Raw genomic sequence first — 24,074 nt, 5'->3', positions numbered from 1 at the left:
GTCAGCCGGCTTGAGTCTTTTATTCTTTTCTTTTCAGAGGTTTAACAGAAAAGATTGTGTCGGTTTTACCAAAAATGAAATGTCCACATCGTCTGGAGCCGCATCAAATCCAAGGACTGGACTTCATCCACATCTTCCCCGTCATCCAGGTAAGAAGTGCACTGTACCATATTCTGGTTATACCATTTGGGCATGCTCTGGTGAACAGAGAAGGAGCTGGAAAATGAGTAGGTACACTGACACCTGGGGATGAAATCCATCTTGTGGTTCTTGTGGAATCTGGATTTGTAGTGTTCAGTTACTGAGATTCTCGCGCTCTGGGGCCAAGGGAGGGCCTGTTGGTGGGTGGGGTCAAGGGAGGGCCTGTTGGTGGGCGGGGCTAAGGGGAGAGAGATGATACTTGCACCACGCTTGTCCTGAGTCTTCATTTGTCCCGGCAGTGGCTTGTGAAGTGCGCCATTGAGACGCGGCAGGAGATGGGAGATTATGTCCGATCGTTCTCCATATCTCAGTTCCAGAAGGATCACAGTTTCCCTGAGGTGAGTGTCCAGGGTGCAGTCCACAGCCGCTCTACTCATTATGGTTTGCGTGGTACTCAGGAGATGGGTTATTTTAATTTTTTTATCCAGTATTGGGCAGGTGGGGGTCCCATCCATCTTCTTTGCTCCTTTATAATAGCATTGTTACACCTATAGGGGGCGAGAGAAGTCCACTTATATACTGCTCAGGTGCGTCCTCTCTGCCTGTATGCGACTCAGGACTCCATGCGGTGCGTCCTCTATGCCTTTACGCGGCACAGGACTCTACGCGTTGCGTCCTCTGTGCCTGTACGCGGCTAATGACGATGCTGTGCATCCTCTGTGCCTGTACGCGGCTCATGACTATGCGGTGCATCCTCTGTGCCTATACGCGGCTCAAGACTCTGCACGATGTGTCCTCTGTGCCTGTACGCGACTCATGACTATACGGTGCGTCCTCTGTGCCTATTTGTGGCTCAGGACTCTGCACGATGTGTCCTCTGTGCCTATATGTGGCTCAGGACTCTGCACGATGTGTCCTCTGTGCCTATATGTGGCTCAGGACTCTGCACGATGTGTCCTCTGTGCCTATACGCGGCTCAGGACTCTGCACGATGTGTCCTCTGTGCCTGTACGCGGCTTATGACTATACGGTGTGTCCTCTGTGGCTATGCTCGGCTCAGGACTATACGGTGTGTCCACTGTGCCTGTACGCGGCTCATGGCTATACGGTGCATCCTCTGTGCCTGTACACGGCTCAGGACTCTGCGCGGTGCGTCCTCTGTGCCTGTACGCGGCTCATAACTATGCGGTGCGTCCTCTGTGCCTATACGCGGCTCCGGACTCTGCGTGATGCGTCCTCTGTGCCTGTACGCGGCTCCGGACTCTGCGTGATGCGTCCTCTGTGCCTGTACGCGGCTCCGGACTCTGCGTGATGCGTCCTCTGTGCCTTTACGCGGCTCCGGACTCTGCGTGATGCGTCCTCTGTGCCTATATGTGGCTCATGACTGTGGTGCGCCCTCTGTGCCTATACGCGGCTCATAACTATGCGGTGCGTCCTCTGTGCCTATACGCGGCTCCGGACTCTGCGTGATGCGTCCTCTGTGCCTATACGTGGCTCATGACTATGCGGTGCGTCCTCTGTGCCTATACGCGGCTCCGGACTCTGCGTGATGCGTCCTCTGTGCCTATACGTGGCTCATGACTATGCGGTGTGTCCTCTGTGCCTATACGCGGCTCCGGACTCTGCGTGATTCGTCCTCTGTGCCCAGGGCTGTGGAGTCGGAGTCGTGGAGTCGGAGCTCATTTTGGTGGAGTCGGAGTCGGTATAAAATGGACCGACTCCGACTCCTAAAATATATAATAAATTGGGTACAGTAATTCAATGCAGGATGTGCTGAATATTTTTTCATAGGAATTTGGGAAAGTTATGAAATGTCCTATAAATGGCTGTTATATTCCTGATCTAAGGCTACATTCACACAGCGTTTTTCCTGTGTTTTTTGAGGATACGTTTTTCAGCTGCAAAAGCTGATCATCTTTTTAAAAAACTGCATCACCTGAAAGGTTTTTGAGCTCATAGATAATGTTCTCAATACCAAAAGCAGATTAGAAATCTGCTCTATCTATATATCCATATCTGTCTATCCATATCGTATCTGTACCAAAAAGAATGAAAACCGGGTAGTACACCAATATATATTCTGTTCTATCTAAATATCTTGATTATTGGATCATAAAAATGATTAAATGTCTGAGGTTCACATTGTACTACAATAAATTTATCACTTAAATATAAGCAATATGTCGGAGTCGTGGAGTTGGAGTCGGAGTCGGTGTAAGGGAAATTGAGGAGTCGGAGTCGCAGGTTTGGCTTACCGACTCCACAGCCCTGTCTGTGCCTATACGCGGCTCCGGACTCTGCGTGATGCGTCCTTTGTGCCTATACGCGGCTCCGGACTCTGCGTGATGCGTCCTCTGTGCCTATACGCGGCTCCGGACTCTGCGTGATGCGTCCTCTGTGCCTATACGCGGCTCCGGACTCTGCGTGATGCGTCCTCTGTGCCTATACGCGGCTCAGGACTCTGCGTGATGCGTCCTCTGTGCCTATACGCGGCTCAGGACTCTGCGTGATGCGTCCTCTGTGCCTATACGCGGCTCAGGACTCTGCGTGATGTGTCCTCTGTGCCTATACGCGGCTCCGGACTCTGCGTGATGCGTCCTCTGTGCCCATGCGTGGCTCATGACTATGCGGTGCATCCTCTGTGCCTATACGCGGCTCCGGACTCTGCGTGATGCGTCCTCTGTGCCTATACGCGGCTCCGGACTCTGCGTGATGTGTCCTCTGTGCCCATGCGTGGCTCATGACTATGCGGTGCGTCCTCTGTGCCTATACGCGGCTCCGGACTCTGCGTGATGCGTCCTTTGTGCCTATACGCGGCTCCGGACTCTGCGTGATGCGTCCTCTGTGCCTATACGCGGCTCAGGACTTTGCGTGATGCGTCCTCTGTGCCTATACGCGGCTCAGGACTCTGCGTGATGCGTCCTCTGTGCCTATACGCGGCTCAGGACTCTGCGTGATGTGTCCTCTGTGCCTATACGCGGCTCCGGACTCTGCGTGATGCGTCCTCTGTGCCCATGCGTGGCTCATGACTATGCGGTGCATCCTCTGTGCCTATACGCGGCTCCGGACTCTGCGTGATGCGTCCTCTGTGCCTATACGCGGCTCCGGACTCTGCGTGATGTGTCCTCTGTGCCCATGCGTGGCTCATGACTATGCGGTGCGTCCTCTGTGCCTATACGCGGCTCCGGACTCTGCGTGATGCGTCCTCTGTGCCTATACGCGGCTCCGGACTCTGCGTGATGCGTCCTCTGTGCCCATGCGTGGCTCATGACTATACGGTGCGTCCTCTGTGCCTATACGCGGCTCCGGACTCTGCGTGATGCGTCCTCTGTGCCCATGCGTGGCTCATGACTATGCGGTGCATCCTCTGTGCCTATACGCGGCTCCGGACTCTGCGTGATGCGTCCTCTGTGCCTATACGCGGCTCAGGACTCTGCGTGATGCGTCCTCTGTGCCTATACACGGCTCCGGACTCTGCGTGATGTGTCCTCTGTGCCCATGCATGGCTCATGACTATGCGGTGCGTCCTCTGTGCCTATACGCGGCTCCGGACTCTGCGTGATGCGTCCTCTGTGCCTATACGCGGCTCCGGACTCTGCGTGATGCGTCCTCTGTGCCCATGCGTGGCTCATGACTATACGGTGCGTCCTCTGTGCCTATACGCGGCTCCGGACTCTGTGTGATGCGTCCTCTGTGCCCATGCGTGGCTCATGACTATGCGGTGCGTCCTCTGTGCCTATACGCGGCTCCGGACTCTGCGTGATGCGTCCTCTGTGCCTATACGCGGCTCAGGACTCTGCGTGATGCGTCCTCTGTGCCTATACGCGGCTCCGGACTCTGCGTGATGCGTCCTCTGTGCCTATACGCGGCTCAGGACTCTGCGTGATGCGTCCTCTGTGCCTATACGCGGCTCCGGACTCTGCGTGATGCGTCCTCTGTGCCCATGCATGGCTCATGACTCTGTGCGGTGCGTCCTCTGTGCGCGGTTCATCCTCCCCAGCTTTCTCATCTGTTGCACTTGATTTTTGTAGGACATGGAGTTTATAAAGCGAAAGGAGAAAGCTGTGAAGTCCCTCAGTGAGACCTTTGTGAGTAATGGGGCGTGGTGGCGGTCTAGGGGTGTGGTGGCGGTCTAGGGGTGTGGTGGCGGTAATTACGTTTGTCTCCTCCGCAGGATATCTATAAACCTCGCCGTAGATACCGGCGTCAGGATGGTGCCGCGGATTTGGTGGATGAGGAGTCGCGGGTTCACTCCACTCTCCTGGAATACGGCAGGTACTGCAGGGGATGACGGCTGACTACTATCACTTTCGAAATCCCGTCCCCGGGGTTCACATAGTTTTCTCTTCTGTTGGAGGCTCCCTCTATCCAGATATGTGTACTGAGCGCCACACAGGTTACATGTGCAGGATGTGGAGCAGTCACTAACTCTGCAGACCCTCGTACAGGTTTATCAATTGTGGGGTCACATAAGGACTGTGTGCAGCTATGGGCCACTGCAGCTCTACTGATCCAGCTCCCTTTATAGTGCCTGGTCAGCAGGATTGTGCTCGGTGACTACAGGCAGTGTCAGGTCGGCGCTGTAAGGGTATGTGCACATGTTGCAGATTCTGCAGCGGATTTGGCCCTGCAGATCTGCAAGTGATGTACAGTACCATTCTAGTCTATGGAAATCAAAACCACAGTGCACTGCTGCGTTTTTTTCCGCGCAGATTTGCTGCGGATTTAAAACTGCAGCATGTCACTTCTTTTGTGCGGATCTGCAGAAGTTGCTCCATGATAGAAATCCACAGGTGTAAAACTGCAGGGGAAATCTGCACTAAATCCGCAGGTAAAACGCAGGTCATTTTACGAATTCCACAGCAGAATCTGCAACGTGTGCACATAGCCTTATACTGATCACATTGACACCTGGGGATGAAATCAGTCTTGTGGTTGTGGAATTTGGATTTGTAGTGTTCAGTTAATAATATTCTGGTGCTGTGGGGTGGGCAGAGCTAATGGGGGCTGTGCTTGCATATGCATCTGTCAGGGATTCGGGGGGGAAAGTCTTGCCCCCCCATTTATAAGGAATTTATATATTTTATATATGGTCGGGTGATATATAAATCCCAACAACTTATGTTTCCACTTTCAGTTCCGGTTTGGAACTTGCAGCTCTCTGGCACTCCCCTTAACCCTCAGGTCAGTCAGGGAACTGCACCTAGGTTAAGTAGTCACCAGAAATGCTGCCTTGTCGTGTACTGGCTATCGGGCACTCTGCAGTGAGGGCGGTATGTATAGCACCAGTCTCAGGCTGGAAATACACACAGAAACCTCCGATCCATCACCGCCAGGGTTTCCCAATACCACCAGAACACTCTACTGCCACCAGTTCCTCATTTGATGCTAAAGATTATATCACGGGTCAGGAACAAACCCGCAGGTAGCTTAATTTGGCGCAGAGGACGTGTCAGTTCGATCATAGAGCAAGGAAAACGAAGCTAGTAAATTTTGTAAGTTTACGCCACAAAATATAGGCAGGGTTTACAAAAATACAAAAGATATTACAAAAGGAGACAAAATACAGTATGTGCAGACAGGTACAAATAAAAGGGATTAAAATAAGAGACTTACTACATTTGAGTCACAGGTATGACGTGTCTGCGTGTCACTGGGGGGCAGAAACTTTTCTCGGTTTCTGATGGGCGCAAAGGCTGCAAAACGTTGCTGTGCGTAGCCTAAATTCTACCGATTCTGAAAATGTTTCCTGTCTCTAGGATTAATGTGTGTTTATACAATTCGAGTTTGAATAGACAAAGGAAATTCGCAATCAGTGGTGGGAAAATCTGCTCTGAACTGGTTTGGGTAATGACCAGCGGCTGGAGGAAGGTAGGGGGGGGAGAGGGGATAGAATTACACAGAGCAGAGAGAGGGGGGAGGGAGCTGCCAGGGGAATCGCTTGTCTAGCATGCCATTCACAAACCAAGGAGAGGCGACAGGCAGCCCTGGACGGGTGCTTCGGTTATTTAGGAAAGAACTCATATTTTCCTGACCGGATCCTTATGGGCTTATGACCAGTCACTGACCCTTCGCTAACCTGTCTCCGATTGTACATACTGCGTTTGTGCAATTCATATTGTAGTCTTCAAAAAAAATTTAACTACAGCAAAATGGCGCCAGCGGCAGTGTCTGCGCTGGAGCGTCTATGTAGTGTGCAGGCAGGGTCGCTGGCGCCATTTTTGCTGTAGTGTGTTTTTTAAAAAAGACAACAATATGAAATGCACAAGTGCAGTATGTAAAATGGGAGACCGGTTAGTGAAGGGTCAGTGACCGGTGTTGTGGCTGCACCGTACATGATGGACGGTCTACCTCTTGTGCCCCGACCCTCGCTCCTCCTGTAACTGGTGAACGATGTGATGTCTCCATCATCTGTACATGTCTGCGCTTATTGTACAGCACTACGGAATATGTTGGCGCTCTAGAAATAACCGTATTATGATTTAGGACACATGATGGCGGATAGCGACTCGTCTGGGGCGTTTTTTCTTTTACTCCCTTAGCCGTGTATCTGTACTGTCTGTACTGTCATCTCGCCAGGTCCCCATGTTATAAAGACGTCTGTAATATAAACGTACTAGAAATTGGCAGCCCACGAGGCATAAATATACAGCGCATGACACAGCTCGGCGCATGCCCGAGCGCCCTCGGCAAACTTGAGTAACGAGCCCTAGTTCTCATCAATAATAACTAAATACTTTACCAATGTTCTCAGTAAATCTATTGGTAAAGGTGATATTGACATGAAATTCTCCCCAGATGACTGGAACAACCATCCAATCTACACAGGACAGAAATCACCGGAGGTGTCCATACATCATGTGTAATGATACTGGACACGTTGCCGACATGTGATGAAACTTCACGACACCTCCTGCATAGAGAAACTAGTCGCAGGCATTGCTCAGGTGGCTTTTGACCCATTCTTCCACACAATCACTCTTCGCATCCTGAAGCTTCCATTGCTATTATAGCAGGGTGTAGCTGGCGCAGACGACGTTTCACATCCACAAATTGTGCTCTGCGTTGACACTTGAATGGAGTAGTCTGGGAAGGAGGACATCCTTTGGCCATTGCCGGATATGTCCCCTTTATCACGAGCTGCCGTAAGGATGTTGTCACGGTCCTTGTAACAAAGCTATTTGATGAGGACTGGGCGTGGAGGTGCTCCTGGTGGTCATGGCCGGATCGGTACCCTATGCGCCCTCTCCAAACAAAGGGGTCAGGTGTTCTGACCCAAACAGGGAGAGCTCCCATTTCTCAAAATAATCAGTAGGGTGGTTGTTCTCCATTTTTTCAGGGTTGCCAATTACCCTTATGTTATTCTGCCTAAGTCTGCTCTCCAAATCGTGTGTTTTAGCCAGCACGGCCCAGATCTGTCGATCATGTCTGCGGTTGTCACTGATAAGTTGAGGCTCTTTATCCTCCAGGTCACTAATTCTCCCGTCAGATGCTGGAGTGCGATCTTTTACTTTTTGCAGCCCCTGTCTCACATAGGAAAGTTCTGTAATCTCACCCATCTGGTCACTAAGTGAGGACAGAGCAGATCCATGCTGTATAGCAGCCATAGATATACATCTGTCTGCTGGGCTGAAAAAGCCCTGAAAGGGGTAACCTCTGGCTGAGACTGCAGGTGACTATCTATAGGTTCCTCACACTGCCCTGAGATAAGAGAAACCATTAGCCAGTCCTTTCATGCCTTCATTCATGACAGAAGCCCCTCTGGATGTCCTGGCATAGCTGGCCAGTGTAAATGCTGCCTTTTCAGCAGAAGATTTCACTACAAGTACCTGAAGGCCTCCCGGCACCATCTTGAGTTCTCTTTTCTCCTTCATCTCATTGGGGGACACAGGTACTGTGGGTGTATGCTACCGCCATCTGGAGGCTAACACTAGGCAACAACACAAGGTTAGCTCCTCCACCGCCGTATACACCCTCGCCCTGAATGCGGGCGGAAACCAGTTTTTTGCTTGGTGTCTATGGAGGCACACGTCTGGTCCTTATTCTCCAGACTTTTTTTGTCCATGAAGATTAGACAGGGGCAACGGATCCTATTGAAAGGGTCCGATTTCCCCAAACTAACAACGGGCGAGCACGTGCGAGTGGCCCTCCATGTATCCTTTCCCGCGACGTGGGACATGATGCCGGACCTAGCCCTGACCACCCCTAGGTAGAGAAACCATGGGCTATTCAGAGGCACAAGACGGTCCGAGCGGCCCCCACTGCTCCACCAACGCAAAACGAAGGTGCTGCAAGGAGGCGGACGGTCCCTTTCCTCGGCTGAAGCTGGACGGAGTTAGGGTGCCTGCGCCGTCCAGGATCCCCACACCACCCCCCGCTCCCTGGTTTGTTGTTCGCCCTGAAGGGCCTACCTGGAGTTAAGTGGACAGCCGCATTTAAGGTACAGGCGTGCAGGGGGCTCCTGGGCAGCGGTGTGCGTCTCCCTAAGGCCCTCCTCGTGTCCATAGTAGGAAGAGTAGCGGCGTTTTTTTTTTGCTGTCATCACCGCTGCGGCGCGGCACTGTCGCCGTTGCGGCGCTGCGGGCGTTGGAGAAAAATTGAGCCCCCCGGTTTTTGGCCAGTGTTAGGCCGCGGGCGGTGGAGAGAAATTTAGCCCCTGGCTTTTGGCCGGTGTTAGGCCACGGCGGAAGTACCGCCCTCGGCGCGCAGCGTCACTTCCGGCGGCCCGCCCCTTGGAGCCTGGGCGGGCGCTGGATAAATCCAGGTCCCGGCTTCAGTGCGGGGTAGGCCGCGACCAGAAAAGAGGTCGGTTTGCCCCACGGAGGTGCAGGAGGTCGGGCGCGCAGTCGGGGGACGCAGGTCGGGTGAGTGCAGCTTCGCTGCGGAGGCTGCTAAAACAGCAAGGGGGCCTCCCCTCCCTCGCATTGAGACAGAAGAAAAAAAAAAAAAAATTTTTTTTTATTTTTTGGATATATAAAACGCCTGGCAGGCACAATATGGCCGGGAGAGGGAAGACGCACACTTTACTCTACGCTGCATGCACTTCTTGTAAGGCCCCGTTTCCACGAGCGCAGAGCGCCAAAGTGTGCGAGGCCTGCGACTCCCCTCGGCGACTGAATCCAGAGAGCCGAATCCTCCGGAATGGGCGCTATCATTGTCCCAGTCTATGGCCTCGCTTACAAAGGCGATCGAGTCCCTTCACGCCCCAAAGGGAGGCAAGGATAGTGGCTCGCTTATCTGGGAAGGGTCCTCCACCTCACAGGAACATTCGGCCTGCAGGGGCCGTTCCCATGCCAGACACAGGCGAAGGAAACAAACCCGTACGAGGTCTCCTGGCCTATCCGGTGCCTCGGCATCGGGGAGTTCAGCATCACGCTCCCCTTCACCAGGGAGCGGGCAGAGTTTAGATCGTGACTCAGACGAGCCACTTGATCTAGATACCCCGGGATGCCGGGAGACAGTGGACAGCCTCATTGAAGCTGTCAATCAAACAAACCCTGGGGATTGAAGAGGATGCTACCTTGGCCGTGAGCCATAAGGTAGCCTTTAAGCGGGCCAATCACCCGCAAAGAGTATTTGGCACTCACCCAGAATTTGAGGATATAGTGCAGCGCCACAGAGAACGCCCAGACAAGCGCTTCTCGGGCCAGAAGTCTATAGAGGCAAGATACCCATTTGCCCCGGAACTCTGTAAGAAATGGGCGGAATCCCCAGTGGTGGACGCGCCAGTGTCGCGCCTGGCCTCGAAGTCCTTGTTGTCGGTGCCTAGCGGCTCGTCCATTAAGGACCCCACGGATCGGCTCATAGAGGGCTTGGCGCGATCAGTTTTTGAGGCATCAGGTTCGGCGCTCGCCCCTTCGTTCGCGGCGACGTGGGTAGCCAAGGCCATGATGTCATGGTCAGTCTTTGAAGGAGGAGGTGAACTTGGCGAGCCGATTCAATTTCCAAGAAGTCCTTGACTTCCTTGCCCTATCAGGGAGGCCGCCTGTTCGGTGAGAAGTTGGATCGGCTCATCTCCGATGCGACAGGAGGGAAAAGCAGCTTCCTCCCGCAGCAAAAGGCGAAACAGCCTTTTCGCCGGGTCCCGACACGTTTTCGAGCCTTCCGCAACACCAGATGGATGGCAGCAGCCAGTTCGGCCGGCCCACCTCGCTCCAACCAGGATAGGGAGCGACAGGTCTCATATAGACACATTCCGGTGGGAAGGATGCGCGCTCGCCAGTCCAGGTCGAGAGGAGCCAGGGCCCAGAGACCCTCAGCCAAATGACTCGGAGCCCTTGGTAGGCGACAGCAGCAGGGTGGGCGGCCGCCTGCTCTTGTTTCGCCATATCTGGGCCGAGTTAGCACACGACTTATGGGTGGTGGAACTGGTGACTTTTGGGTACAAAATAGAGTTCATCAGGTACCCTTCAACACGGTTTTTCCTCTCCCGACTTCCCAGGGTGGAGCCCCGGGCCAAAGCGCTGCTAGGGGCCATCAATTCACTCCAAAACAATGGAGTCATTGTTCCCGTACCAGAGCATGAAAAAGCTCAGGGTTTTTATTCCAATCTGTTCGTGGTCCCCAAAAAGGACGGGACAGTCAGACTGGTTTTGGACCTAAAGCTCCTAAACAGGTTCATCAGAGTCAAACATTTCAGGATGGAATCTCTCCATTCTGTTATCAGCCATGGAGCAGGGAGAGTACTTAGCCTCGATCGACATCCAGGATGCCTACCTGCACGTTCCCATCTTTCCTCCGCATCAAAACTTTCTTCGGTTCACCATCAATGGTCGACACTTTCAATTCGCAGCACTCCCATTCGGGATAGCCACCGCACCCAGAGTGTTCACAAAGGTAATGGCGGTCATGATGGCCGTCTTACACTCGCGGGGCATAGTCGTCTTGCCATACTTAGACAACCTCTTGATGAAGGGTCCCTCATTTCGGCCATGCAAGGAGAATGTCAGCATTACACTGGATGCACTCTCCCGCTTAGGTTGGTTGGTCAACAGGAAGAAATCATCTCTGGTCCCAGCTCGGAGGATTGCTTTTCTAGGAATGGTCTTCGATACTTCCCAAGGGTTGGTAATTCTCCCTCAAAACAATTCCATTTGCTCAATTTCATCTTCGACCCCTACAGCACGCTCTCTTGTCAGCATGGGACAAGAACCCGTTCACTCTCGATCAGCGGTGCCGGCTATCCTCTCAGGTCAGGCAATCGCTAGAGTGGTGGACGACCAGATCCTCCCTTCTTCAGGGAAAACCGTTTCCCCCAGACCACTGGCTAGTGGTCACGACCGACGTCAAGTCTCCTCGGCTGGGGAGCAGTTTTTCGCCACCACACGGCCCAGGGCCGGTTGTCGCAACAGGAAGCTAGTCTCCCGATCAACTTGTTGGAAATACGAGCGATCTGGCAGGCGCTGCAGCATTTCCAGCACCTCCTAGCAGGACGGCCTATTCGGATACAGTCAGACAATGCCACAGCGGTGGCTTATGTAAATCATCAAGGGGGCAAAAGCAGCAGGGCAACCATGCGCAAGATAGCACATATGTGCTTCATTGGGCCGAGAAGAACCAGTCGGTAATTTCGGCAGTTTACATCCCAGGCATAGAAAATTGGGCAGCGGACTTCCTCAGCCGACAAGAGGTCGTGGCTGGGGAATGGGCCCTGCACCCCGAGGTCTTCCAGCAAATTTGCCAACGGTGCAGAACACCGGATGAGGATCTGATGGCGTCCAGGATGAACGCCAAGGTGCCTGTGTTCGTCGCTCGGTCACGAGACCCACAAGCGTTTGGGGTGGATGCGTTGGTCCAACCATGGAACTAGTTTCGCCTTCCATACCTATTTCCCCCATTGTCATTGCTTCCGAGAGTCGTCAGGAAGATCAAAGCAGAGGGGGTCCCAGCAATTCTGCTGGCACCAGACTGGCCCCGACGGGCGTGGTACGCAGATCTTGTGCGGCTGCTCACCGACGTCCCATGGCGACTGACAGAGCGCCCAGATCTCTATTGCACCAGGGACCGATCTTCCACCTGAACTCAGGGGCCCTGTGTATGACGGCATAGCCATTGAATCTTGGATTCTAACTCAAGCAGGTTTTGAGTGTAAGGTGGTCGCCACAATGGTTAGCGCCAGGAAACCGACCTCGGCGAGAATTTACAACCACACCTGGAAAGTTTTCTTCACTTGGTATCGAGAGCGGGGTCTTTCGCCCCTGACATTCTCTATTCCCAACATCTTGGCCTTTCTTCACTCAGGCCTAGACTCGGGGCTGGCCCCAAGCTCCCTTAGGAGACAGATATCGGCGTTGTCCGTCCTTTTCCAGCGAAAGATTGCTACTAATATGCAGGTAAAGACTTTCATCCAGGGAGTCTCTCATCTAGTACCTCCCTATAAGGTGCCGATGGGCACCTGGGACCTTAACCTGGTCCTGAGTGTTCTGCATGAATCGCCTTTTGAGCTGCTACAGCATATTTCCTTATCGTTCCTCTCTTGGAAGGTGGTATTCTTGGTAGCCATTACCTCCGTTAGGCGAGTCTCAGAGTTGGCGGCTCTGTCTTGCCGAGCACCTTTTCTCGCTTTCCACAAGGATAAGTGGTGCTTAGACCATCTCCCCCCTTTCTTCCGAAGGTGGTGTCCTCTTTTCACATCAATGAGGATATTGTCTTGCCTTCGTTCTATCCGGCACCGGTGCATCGCGTGGAGAAAGCTCTTCACACCTTAGACCTCGTGAGAGCACTCAGGAGGTACGTGTCGTGGACGGCACCTTTTCGCCAGATGGATACGCTGTTCGTGCTCCCTGAGGGGCGCAGGAGGGGACTCGCGGCCTCAAAAGCGACCATAGCCAGATGGATCCGTTTAACTATTCAGGAGGCCTATTGCATTAGGTGCGCCAGTTCCATCAGGGATCAAAGCGCACTCTACTCGGGCAATGGGCGCCTCTTGGGTGCTTCGGAGGAACAGGTATGCAAGGCAGCGACCTGGTCCAGCCTGCACACATTTACTAAACATTACAGTATCCATACTCAGACTTCGGCGGATGTGAGCCTGGGTAGAAGGATTCTCCAAGCAGCAGTGGCGCACCTTTGAACGAAGAGGTGCATGCAGCTTGGATCGTTGAGTCAATCTCCCACCCAGGGACTGCTTTAGGACGTCCCACAGTACCTGTGTCCCCCAATGACACGAAGGAGAAACATGGATTTTTGTGAGTACTCACCGTAAAATCCTTTTCTCCGAACCGCTCATTGGGGGACACAGCACCCACCCTGTTAGCCAAGTTGGCTCTCGTTTATTTAATTATATGTTCTTTTGTGAATGTCAGGTTGGTCCTTTGCCAGGCATATTGTTTTTCTGCATTAAGGCTGATTGTAATTGTTCTCCTACTGCTTTTGCACTAAACTGGTTTCCGCCCGCAATCAGGGCGAGGGTGTATATGGTGGAGGAGGAGCTAACCTTGTGTTTGCCTAGTGTCAGCCTCCAGATGGCGGTAGCTTACACCCACAGTACCTGTGTCCCCCAATGAGCGTCTCTGAGAAAAGGATTTTACGGGGAGTACTCACAAAAATCCATGTTTCTGCTCCTGCAGCTGACTCATGCTGCCTCCTAGCAGCTTCCCAGGCGGTGCTGCCTCCTAGCAGCACCCCAGGCGGTGCTGCCTCCCAGCGGCTCCCCAGGCGGTGCTGTGTTATGAATGAGTCACCGGAGGTGGAAAAAACAAAAATGCAAGCTAAGTCCAGAAAACCGGAGAGGTTGGTAGCTAGCGGATTGCAGACCCCTGATCCTATTCACAACAACTAACAGTAGCCGTGGAGCGTTCCTACGGTGGTCCTAGACGCCTCTTCACAGCCAGAGAACTAAATAAGCCTAAAGAAAGAAAGGGGAAATCTAAACTGCCCCAGAGCAGACCCCAAAGCAATAGACAGCCCCCAACATGTATTGTCGGTGAAAACAGATGAAAACACAAACACAGACAGAAAGACAGGCAGAGCAAACGATGGGGCCCAACTAACTAGATAGGAAAGGACAGAAAAGATGCTGGCTGCAATCCGCAAAAACCCTACCAAAAATGTCCCAACACGTCTGATAAGAAAAACGGCCCTGAAGTCACTAGACTTCAAAATCCCTATATCAGCACTCCGATATATTCTGAAGACAGAGCAAAAGAGATTTAACCGATCAGGGACAAAAATGGAAATTCAGCAGAGCCCCAGCCGGGGCTGGCAGAACACAAAACTAAGCAAATCAGACAAAATCTCATGGAACAATAACAGAGCAAAACTTAGCTTTAGAAGACAGGAACTGAACTGGAGGCCAGAGCTCAGAGCAGAGAAATCACCAGCAACCCTACAGGGCGTCGGCTACCTTATATCCACTCAGAGATTCCGGATGTCCAATCGCAATCCACCTGTTCAGGTGACAGGTTTCTCCCATCCAAATCAGTTTCACCACCTTTCACCAGCAGAGGGAGTTCATCGGACATCAAAGGTGAACGAGAAAATGAGCTCACAACAGTGTTGCCTCCCAGCGGCTCCCCAGGCGGTGCTGCCTCCCAGCGGCTCCCCAGGTGGTGCTGCCTCCCAGCGGCTCCCCAGGCCATGAATCAGGATCTGCTGCACACCGGTGAGTGCAGGAGCTCAGAGGAGGATGATATTGCTGATTTTAGAGTTTTTCGGGGCCCAGTGGAGTCTCTTCAGGTTTTGTCTCCCGGAGCTAATCTCTTCTTTTTCTCCTCACATGCCAGGCCTCCTGGGCTGCAGCTATAGTTCACTTTGTAGAACTTTCTCTCATCTCCCTACTGCATCTGTGGAGCTCAGCCATAGTGATCTTGGGGTTCTTCTTTACCTCTCTCACCAAGGCTCTTCTCCCACGATTGCTCAGTTTGGCTGGATGGCCAGGTCTAAGAAGACTTCTGCTGGTCCCAAACTTCTTCCATTTAAGGATTATGGAGGCCACTGAGCTCTTAGGAACCTTGACTACTGCAGAGATTCTTTTGTAACCTTGGCCAGATCTGTGCCTTGCCACAATTCTGTCTCTGAGCTCCTTGGCCAGTTCCTTTGGCCTCATGATTCTCATTTGGTGTGACATGCACTGTGAGCTATGAGGTCTTAAGGCCCTTTTACATTTAGTGATCCGACCGGCGATCCGACCCGGTCAGGATCGCTGGTGCATCGCTAAATGATCGCTAGTGAGCTTTCACACAGAAAGATCTCACAGCGATGCAGCAGCGGACGATACTCACCTTTCACACACAGCGATCCTGATGTCCTCCCGCCCGCGTCCAGCGTCGCTCGTCTCACACAGCAGGAAGCCCAGCAGGAAGCGGATGACGAGAAATGGAGCCGCCCGATCTCGCGCGATCAGCGATGGACAGCGGGGGAGCCGGTCGGAGGTAAGTATCACACATAGCGATATCGCTGCTACGTCACAAAATCAGTGACGTTGTAGCGATATTGCTAGCGATATCGCTATGTGTAAAACCCCCTTTATATAGACAGGTGTGCGCCTTTACAAATCCAGTCCTATCAGTGTAATTACACACAGCTGGACTCCAATGAAGGAGTAGAACCATCTCAAGGAGGATCGCAAGGAAATGGACAGCGTGGGACTTACATATGTGTGTCTGAGCAAAGGGGCTGAATACTTATGACCATGGGAGATTTCAGGTTTTTTTTTAATAAATTTGCAAAAATAAGTACATTTCTGTTTTTTCAGTCCAAATGGGGTTCAGAGTGCACATTAGTGAGAAAAAAAAATTAACTTTTCTGAATTTACCGAATAGCCGCAATGAAACAGAGTGAAAAATGTAAAGGGGTGTGAATACTTTCCGTACTCACTGTATTTCACCCACTTCACCTGAGGGATCCACTCCTTGTAAGATCCACAGAACTCCATGGTGTTATGCGAAGTGTTCGATACCAGTCCGTCCTTCCTCCAGATCACGGCCGCAGCGACGTTTCCACCCGTCTGTTCTACTGTGGCAGACATCGTCCCCTCGCTGCGCAGACGCTCTCCTAACCTGGAACAAATAGAGAAAAAGATCCATGCACAAAAAAGCGCACACCCAAGAGTAAAACTATGTATAGACCATGATACGTAAGAAAGTACAGGGCCTGTAAGGGTGTGTGTGTCAGGGTGTGTATAAGCGTCTGTGTACGGGGCCTGTAAGGGTGTGTGTCAGGGTGTGTATAAGCGTCTGTGTACGGGGCCTGTAAGGGTGTGTGTCAGGGTGTGTGTATAAGCGTCTGTGTATGGGGCCTGTAAGGGTGTGTGTCAGGGTGTGTGTATAATCGTCTGTGTACGGGGCCTGTAAGGGTGTGTGTCAGGGTGTGTGTATAAGCGTCTGTGTACGGGGCCTGTAAGGGTGTGTGTCAGGGTGTGTGTATAAGCGTCTGTGTATGGGGCCTGTAAGGGTGTGTGTCAGGGTGTGTGTATAAGCGTCTCTGTACGGGGCCTGTAAGGGTCTGTGTGTCAGGGTGTGTGTATAAGCGTCTGTGTATGGGGCCTGTAAGGGTGTGTGTCAGGGTGTGTGTATAAGAGTCTCTGTACGGGGCCTGTAAGGGTCTGTGTCAGGGTGTGTGTATAAGCGTCTTTCTACGGGGCCTGTAAGGGTCTGTGTATAAGCGTCTGTGTACGGGGCCTGTAAGGGTGTGTGTCAGGGTGTGTGTATAAGCGTCTGTGTATGGGGCCTGTAAGGGTGTGTGTCAGGGTGTGTGTATAAGCGTCTCTGTACGGGGCCTGTAAGGGTCTGTGTGTCAGGGTGTGTGTATAAGCGTCTGTGTATGGGGCCTGTAAGGGTGTGTGTCAGGGTGTGTGTATAAGCGTCTGTGTACGGGGCCTGTAAGGGTCTGTGTGTCAGGGTGTGTGTATAAGCGTCTTTCTACGGGGCCTGTAAGGCTCTGTGTGTCAGGGTCTGTGTATAAGCGTCTTTCTACGGGGCCTGTAAGGGTCTGTGTGTCAGGGTGTGTGTATAAGCGTCTGTGTATGGGGCCTGTAAGGGTCTGTGTGTCAGGGTGTGTGTATAAGCGTCTTTCTACGGGGCCTGTAAGGGTCTGTGTGTCAGGGTGTGTGTATAAGCGTCTGTGTATGGGGCCTGTAAGGGTCTGTGTGTATAAGCGTCTTTCTACGGGGCCTGTAAGGGTCTGTGTGTCAGGGTGTGTGTATAAGCGTCTCTGTACGGGGCCTGTAAGGGTCTGTGTCAGGGTGTGTGTATAAGCGTCTCTGTACGGGGCCTGTAAGGGTGTGTGTCAGGGTGTGTGTATAAGAGTCTGTGTATGGGGCCTGTAAGGGTGTGTGTCAGGGTGTGTGTATAAGCGTCTCTGTACGGGGCCTGTAAGGGTCTGTGTGTCAGGGTGTGTGTATAAGCGTCTTTCTACGGGGCCTGTAAGGGTCTGTGTGTCAGGGTCTGTGTATAAGCGTCTTTCTACTGGGCCTGTAAGGGTCTGTGTCAGGGTCTGTGTATAAGCGTCTTTCTACGGGGCCTGTAAGGGTCTGTGTGTCAGGGTGTGTGTATAAGCGTCTGTGTACGGGGCCTGTAAGGGTCTGTGTGTCAGGGTGTGTGTATAAGCGTCTGTGTACGGGGCCTGTAAGGGTCTGTGTGTCAGGGTGTGTGTATAAGCGTCTGTGTACGGGGCCTGTAAGGGTCTGTGTGTCAGGGTGTGTGTATAAGCGTCTGTGTACGGGGCCTGTAAGGGTGTGTCAGGGTGTGTGTATAAGCGTCTCTGTACGGGGCCTGTAAGGGTCTGTGTGTCAGGGTGTGTGTATAAGCGTCTTTTACGGGGCCTGTAAGGGTGTGTGTCAGGGTGTGTGTATAAGCGTCTCTGTACGGGGCCTGTAAGGGTGTGTGTCAGGGTGTGTGTATAAGCGTCTTTTACGGGGCCTGTAAGGGTGTGTGTCAGGGTGTGTGTATAAGCGTCTCTGTACGGGGCCTGTAAGGGTGTGTGTCAGGGTGTGTGTATAAGCGTCTTTTACGGGGCCTGTAAGGGTGTGTGTCAGGGTGTGTGTAGGAAATGACGGTGGAGACGTCGCTGCTGCCGTTATATGGTGGAATGAAGATCTGGTATCGGACGCTTCGGAGGACGCCGTCTGTGGTAGACCTGAAGCAGTTTCCTTGTGATCAATAACATCTCTCTAATTTCTTTTTTTTTTTTTTTTATTATTTTTTCCCAGGAGATATGAAATCGGCAAATCTGGAAAGATGGAGAAGGTTCGGCCAATACCTGTCATGTAATAACTAGCGGTATCAGCAATACACAGCGGTGATATATTATACAGAGGTGACATCGCCGCTCCCCAGATATCAGTTATATTAGACAGAGGAGACATCGCCGCTCCCCAGATATCAGTTATATTAGACAGAGGTGACATCACCGCTCTCCAGATATCAGTTATATTATACAGAGGAGACATCACCGCTCCCCAGATATCAGTTATATTAGACAGAGGTGACATCACCGCTCCCCAGATATCAGTTATATTATACAGAGGAGACATCACCACTCCCCAGATATCAGTTATATTATACAGAGGAGACATCGCCGCTCCCCAGATATCAGTTATATTATACAGAGGAGACATCACCGCTCCCCAGATATCAGTTATATTATACAGAGGTGACATCACCGCTCCCCAGATATCAGTTATATTATACAGAGGAGACATCGCCGCTCCCCAGATATCAGTTATATTATACAGAGGAGACATCACCGCTCCCCAGATATCAGTTATATTATACAGAGGAGACATCACCGCTCCCCAGATATCAGTTATATTATACAGAGGAGACATCGCCGCTCCCCAGATATCAGTTATATTATACAGAGGAGACATCACCGCTCCCCAGATATCAGTTATATTATACAGAGGAGACATCACCGCTCCCCAGATATCAGTTATATTATACAGAGGAGACATCACCGCTCCCCAGATATCAGTTATATTATACAGAGGTGACATCACCGCTCCCCAGATATCAGTTATATTATACAGAGGAGACATCACCGCTCCCCAGATATCAGTTATATTATACAGAGGAGACATCGCCGCTCCCCAGATATCAGTTATATTATACAGAGGAGACATCACCGCTCTCCAGATATCAGTTATATTATACAGAGGAGACATCACCGCTCCCCAGATATCAGTTATATTATACAGAGGTGACATCGCCGCTCCCCAGATATCAGTTATATTATACAGAGGAGACATCACCGCTCCCCAGATATCAGTTATATTATACAGAGGAGACATCACCGCTCCCCAGATATCAGTTATATTATACAGAGGAGACATCACCGCTCCCCAGATATCAGTTATATTATACAGAGGTGACATCGCCGCTCCCCAGATATCAGTTATATTATACAGAGGAGACATCACCGCTCCCCAGATATCAGTTATATTATACAGAGGAGACATCACCGCTCTCCAGATATCAGTTATATTATACAGAGGAGACATCACCGCTCCCCAGATATCAGTTATATTATACAGAGGAGACATCACCGCTCCCCAGATATCAGTTATATTATACAGAGGAGACATCACCGCTCCCCAGATATCAGTTATATTATACAGAGGAGACATCACCGCTCTCCAGATATCAGTTATATTATACAGAGGAGACATCACCGCTCCCCAGATATCAGTTATATTATACAGAGGTGACATCGCCGCTCCCCAGATATCAGTTATATTATACAGAGGAGACATCACCGCTCCCCAGATATCAGTTATATTATACAGAGGAGACATCACCGCTCTCCAGATATCAGTTATATTATACAGAGGAGACATCACCGCTCCCCAGATATCAGTTATATTATACAGAGGAGACATCACCGCTCCCCAGATATCAGTTATATTATACAGAGGAGACATCACCGCTCCCCAGATATCAGTTATATTATACAGAGGAGACATCACCGCTCTCCAGATATCAGTTATATTATACAGAGGAGACATCACCGCTCCCCAGATATCAGTTATATTATACAGAGGTGACATCGCCGCTCCCCAGATATCAGTTATATTATACAGAGGAGACATCACCGCTCCCCAGATATCAGTTATATTATACAGAGGAGACATCACCGCTCCCCAGATATCAGTTATATTATACAGAGGAGACATCACCGCTCCCCAGATATCAGTTATATTATACAGAGGAGACATCGCCGCTCCCCAGATATCAGTTATATTATACAGAGGAGACATCACCGCTCCCCAGATATCAGTTATATTATACAGAGGTGACATCGCCGCTCCCCAGATATCAGTTATATTATACAGAGGAGACATCACCGCTCCCCAGATATCAGTTATATTATACAGAGGAGACATCACCGCTCCCCAGATATCAGTTATATTATACAGAGGAGACATCACCGCTCTCCAGATATCAGTTATATTATACAGAGGAGACATCACCGCTCCCCAGATATCAGTTATATTATACAGAGGTGACATCACCGCTCCCCAGATATCAGTTATATTATACAGAGGAGACATCACCGCTCTCCAGATATCAGTTATATTATACAGAGGAGACATCACCGCTCCCCAGATATCAGTTATATTATACAGAGGAGACATCACCGCTCCCCAGATATCAGTTATATTATACAGAGGAGACATCACCGCTCTCCAGATATCAGTTATATTATACAGAGGTGACATCGCCGCTCCCCAGATATCAGTTATATTAGACAGAGGTGACATCGCCGCTCCCCAGATATCAGTTATATTATACAGAGGAGACATCGCCGCTCCCCAGATATCAGTTATATTATACAGAGGAGACATCACCGCTCCCCAGATATCAGTTATATTATACAGAGGAGACATCACCGCTCCCCAGATATCAGTTATATTATACAGAGGAGACATCACCGCTCCCCAGATATCAGTTATATTATACAGAGGAGACATCGCCGCTCCCCAGATATCAGTTATATTATACAGAGGAGACATCACCGCTCCCCAGATATCAGTTATATTATACAGAGGAGACATCACCGCTCCCCAGATATCAGTTATATTATACAGAGGAGACATCACCGCTCCCCAGATATCAGTTATATTATACAGAGGTGACATCACCGCTCCCCAGATATCAGTTATATTATACAGAGGAGACATCACCGCTCCCCAGATATCAGTTATATTATACAGAGGAGACATCACCGCTCCCCAGATATCAGTTATATTATACAGAGGAGACATCACTGCTCCCCAGATATCAGTTATATTATACAGAGGAGACATCACCGCTCTCCAGATATCAGTTATATTATACAGAGGAGACATCACCGCTCTCCACATATCAGTTATATTATACAGAGGAGACATCACCGCTCCCCAGATATCAGTTATATTATACAGAGGAGACATCACCGCTCCCCAGATATCAGTTATATTATACAGAGGAGACATCACCGCTCCCCAGATATCAGTTATATTATACAGAGGTGACATCACCGCTCTCCAGATATCAGTTATATTATACAGAGGAGACATCACCGCTCCCCAGATATCAGTTATATTATACAGAGGTGACATCACCGCTCCCCAGATATCAGTTATATTATACAGAGGAGACATCACCGCTCCCCAGATATCAGTTATATTATACAGAGGAGACATCACCGCTCCCCAGATATCAGTTATATTATACAGAGGAGACATCGCCGCTCCCCAGATATCAGTTATATTATACAGAGGAGACATCACCGCTCCCCAGATATCAGTTATATTATACAGAGGAGACATCACCGCTCTCCAGATATCAGTTATATTATACAGAGGAGACATCGCCGCTCCCCAGATATCAGTTATATTATACAGAGGAGACATCCCCGCTCCCCAGATATCAGTTATATTATACAGAGGAGACATCACCGCTCCCCAGATATCAGTTATATTATACAGAGGAGACATCGCCGCTCTCCAGATATCAGTTATATTATACAGAGGTGACATCACCGCTCTCCAGATATCAGTTATATTATACAGAGGAGACATCACCGCTCCCCAGATATCAGTTATATTATACAGAGGAGACATCGCCGCTCTCCAGATATCAGTTATATTATACAGAGGTGACATCACCGCTCCCCAGATATCAGTTATATTATACAGAGGAGACATCACCACTCCCCAGATATCAGTTATATTATATTATACAGAGGAGACATCGCCGCTCCCCAGATATCAGTTATATTATACAGAGGAGACATCGCCGCTCCCCAGATATCAGTTATATTATACAGAGGAGACATCACCGCTCCCCAGATATCAGTTATATTATACAGAGGAGACATCACCGCTCCCCAGATATCAGTTATATTATACACAGAGGAGACATCACCGCTCCCCAGATATCAGTTATATTATACAGAGGAGACATCACCGCTCTCCAGATATCAGTTATATTATACAGAGGAGACATCACCGCTCTCCAGATATCAGTTATATTATACAGAGGAGACATCACCGCTCCCCAGATATCAGTTATATTATACAGAGGTGACATCACCGCTCCCCAGATATCAGTTATATTATACAGAGGAGACATCACCGCTCCCCAGATATCAGTTATATTATACAGAGGTGACATCACCGCTCCCCAGATATCAGTTATATTATACAGAGGTGACATCACCGCTCCCCAGATATCAGTTATATTATACAGAGGAGACATCACCGCTCCCCAGATATCAGTTATATTATACAGAGGAGACATCACCGCTCCCCAGATATCAGTTATATTATACAGAGGTGACATCACCGCTCTCCAGATATCAGTTATATTATACAGAGGAGACATCACCGCTCCCCAGATATCAGTTATATTATACAGAGGAGACATCACCGCTCCCCAGATATCAGTTATATTATACAGAGGAGACATCACCGCTCCCCAGATATCAGTTATATTATACAGAGGAGACATCGCCGCTCCCCAGATATCAGTTATATTATACAGAGGAGACATCACCGCTCCCCAGATATCAGTTATATTATACAGAGGAGACATCACCACTCCCCAGATATCAGTTATATTATATTATACAGAGGAGACATCGCCGCTCCCCAGATATCAGTTATATTATACAGAGGAGACATCGCCGCTCCCCAGATATCAGTTATATTATACAGAGGAGACATCACCGCTCCCCAGATATCAGTTATATTATACAGAGGTGACATCACCGCTCTCCAGATATCAGTTATATTATACAGAGGAGACATCACCGCTCCCCAGATATCAGTTATATTATACAGAGGAGACATCACCGCTCCCCAGATATCAGTTATATTATACAGAGGAGACATCACCGCTCCCCAGATATCAGTTATATTATACAGAGGAGACATCGCCGCTCCCCAGATATCAGTTATATTATACAGAGGAGACATCACCGCTCCCCAGATATCAGTTATATTATACAGAGGAGACATCACCGCTCCCCAGATATCAGTTATATTATACAGAGGAGACATCACCGCTCCCCAGATATCAGTTATATTATACAGAGGAGACATCGCCGCTCCCCAGATATCAGTTATATTATACAGAGGAGACATCACCGCTCTCCAGATATCAGTTATATTATACAGAGGAGAAATCACCGCTCCCCAGATATCAGTTATATTATACAGAGGAGACATCACCGCTCTCCAGATATCAGTTATATTATACAGAGGAGACATCACCGCTCCCCAGATATCAGTTATATTATACAGAGGAGACATCACCGCTCTCCAGATATCAGTTATATTATACAGAGGAGACATCGCCGCTCCCCAGATATCAGTTATATTATACAGAGGAGACATCGCCGCTCCCCAGATATCAGTTATATTATACAGAGGAGACATCGCCGCTCTCCAGATATCAGTTATATTATACAGAGGTGACATCGCCGCTCCCCAGATATCAGTTATATTATAC

At 50.2% G+C, this 24,074-nt stretch overlaps 1 protein-coding gene across 1 annotated transcript in view; it reads left to right on the top strand.

The window, feature by feature from the left end:
* Positions 1 to 24,074, top strand: part of CCDC93 (CCC complex scaffolding subunit CCDC93) — a 118,171-nt gene that overhangs the window by 49,783 nt on the left and 44,314 nt on the right. Inside the window, exons 4-8 of the mRNA XM_073563824.1 lie at positions 38 to 149; positions 441 to 539; positions 4,173 to 4,229; positions 4,316 to 4,416; positions 18,290 to 18,326. Of these exons, the coding sequence (XP_073419925.1) occupies positions 38 to 149; positions 441 to 539; positions 4,173 to 4,229; positions 4,316 to 4,416; positions 18,290 to 18,326 (406 nt within the window). The remainder of the gene's footprint in view (positions 1 to 37; positions 150 to 440; positions 540 to 4,172; positions 4,230 to 4,315; positions 4,417 to 18,289; positions 18,327 to 24,074) is intronic.

This window comes from Dendrobates tinctorius, unplaced genomic scaffold (genome assembly GCF_039654945.1).
Source record: "Dendrobates tinctorius isolate UK_male_01 unplaced genomic scaffold, ASM3965494v1 ptg000403l, whole genome shotgun sequence".
In the NCBI taxonomy this organism is placed as follows: domain Eukaryota; kingdom Metazoa; phylum Chordata; class Amphibia; order Anura; family Dendrobatidae; genus Dendrobates; species Dendrobates tinctorius.
This window is presented reverse-complemented; position numbering and strand designations above follow the sequence as displayed.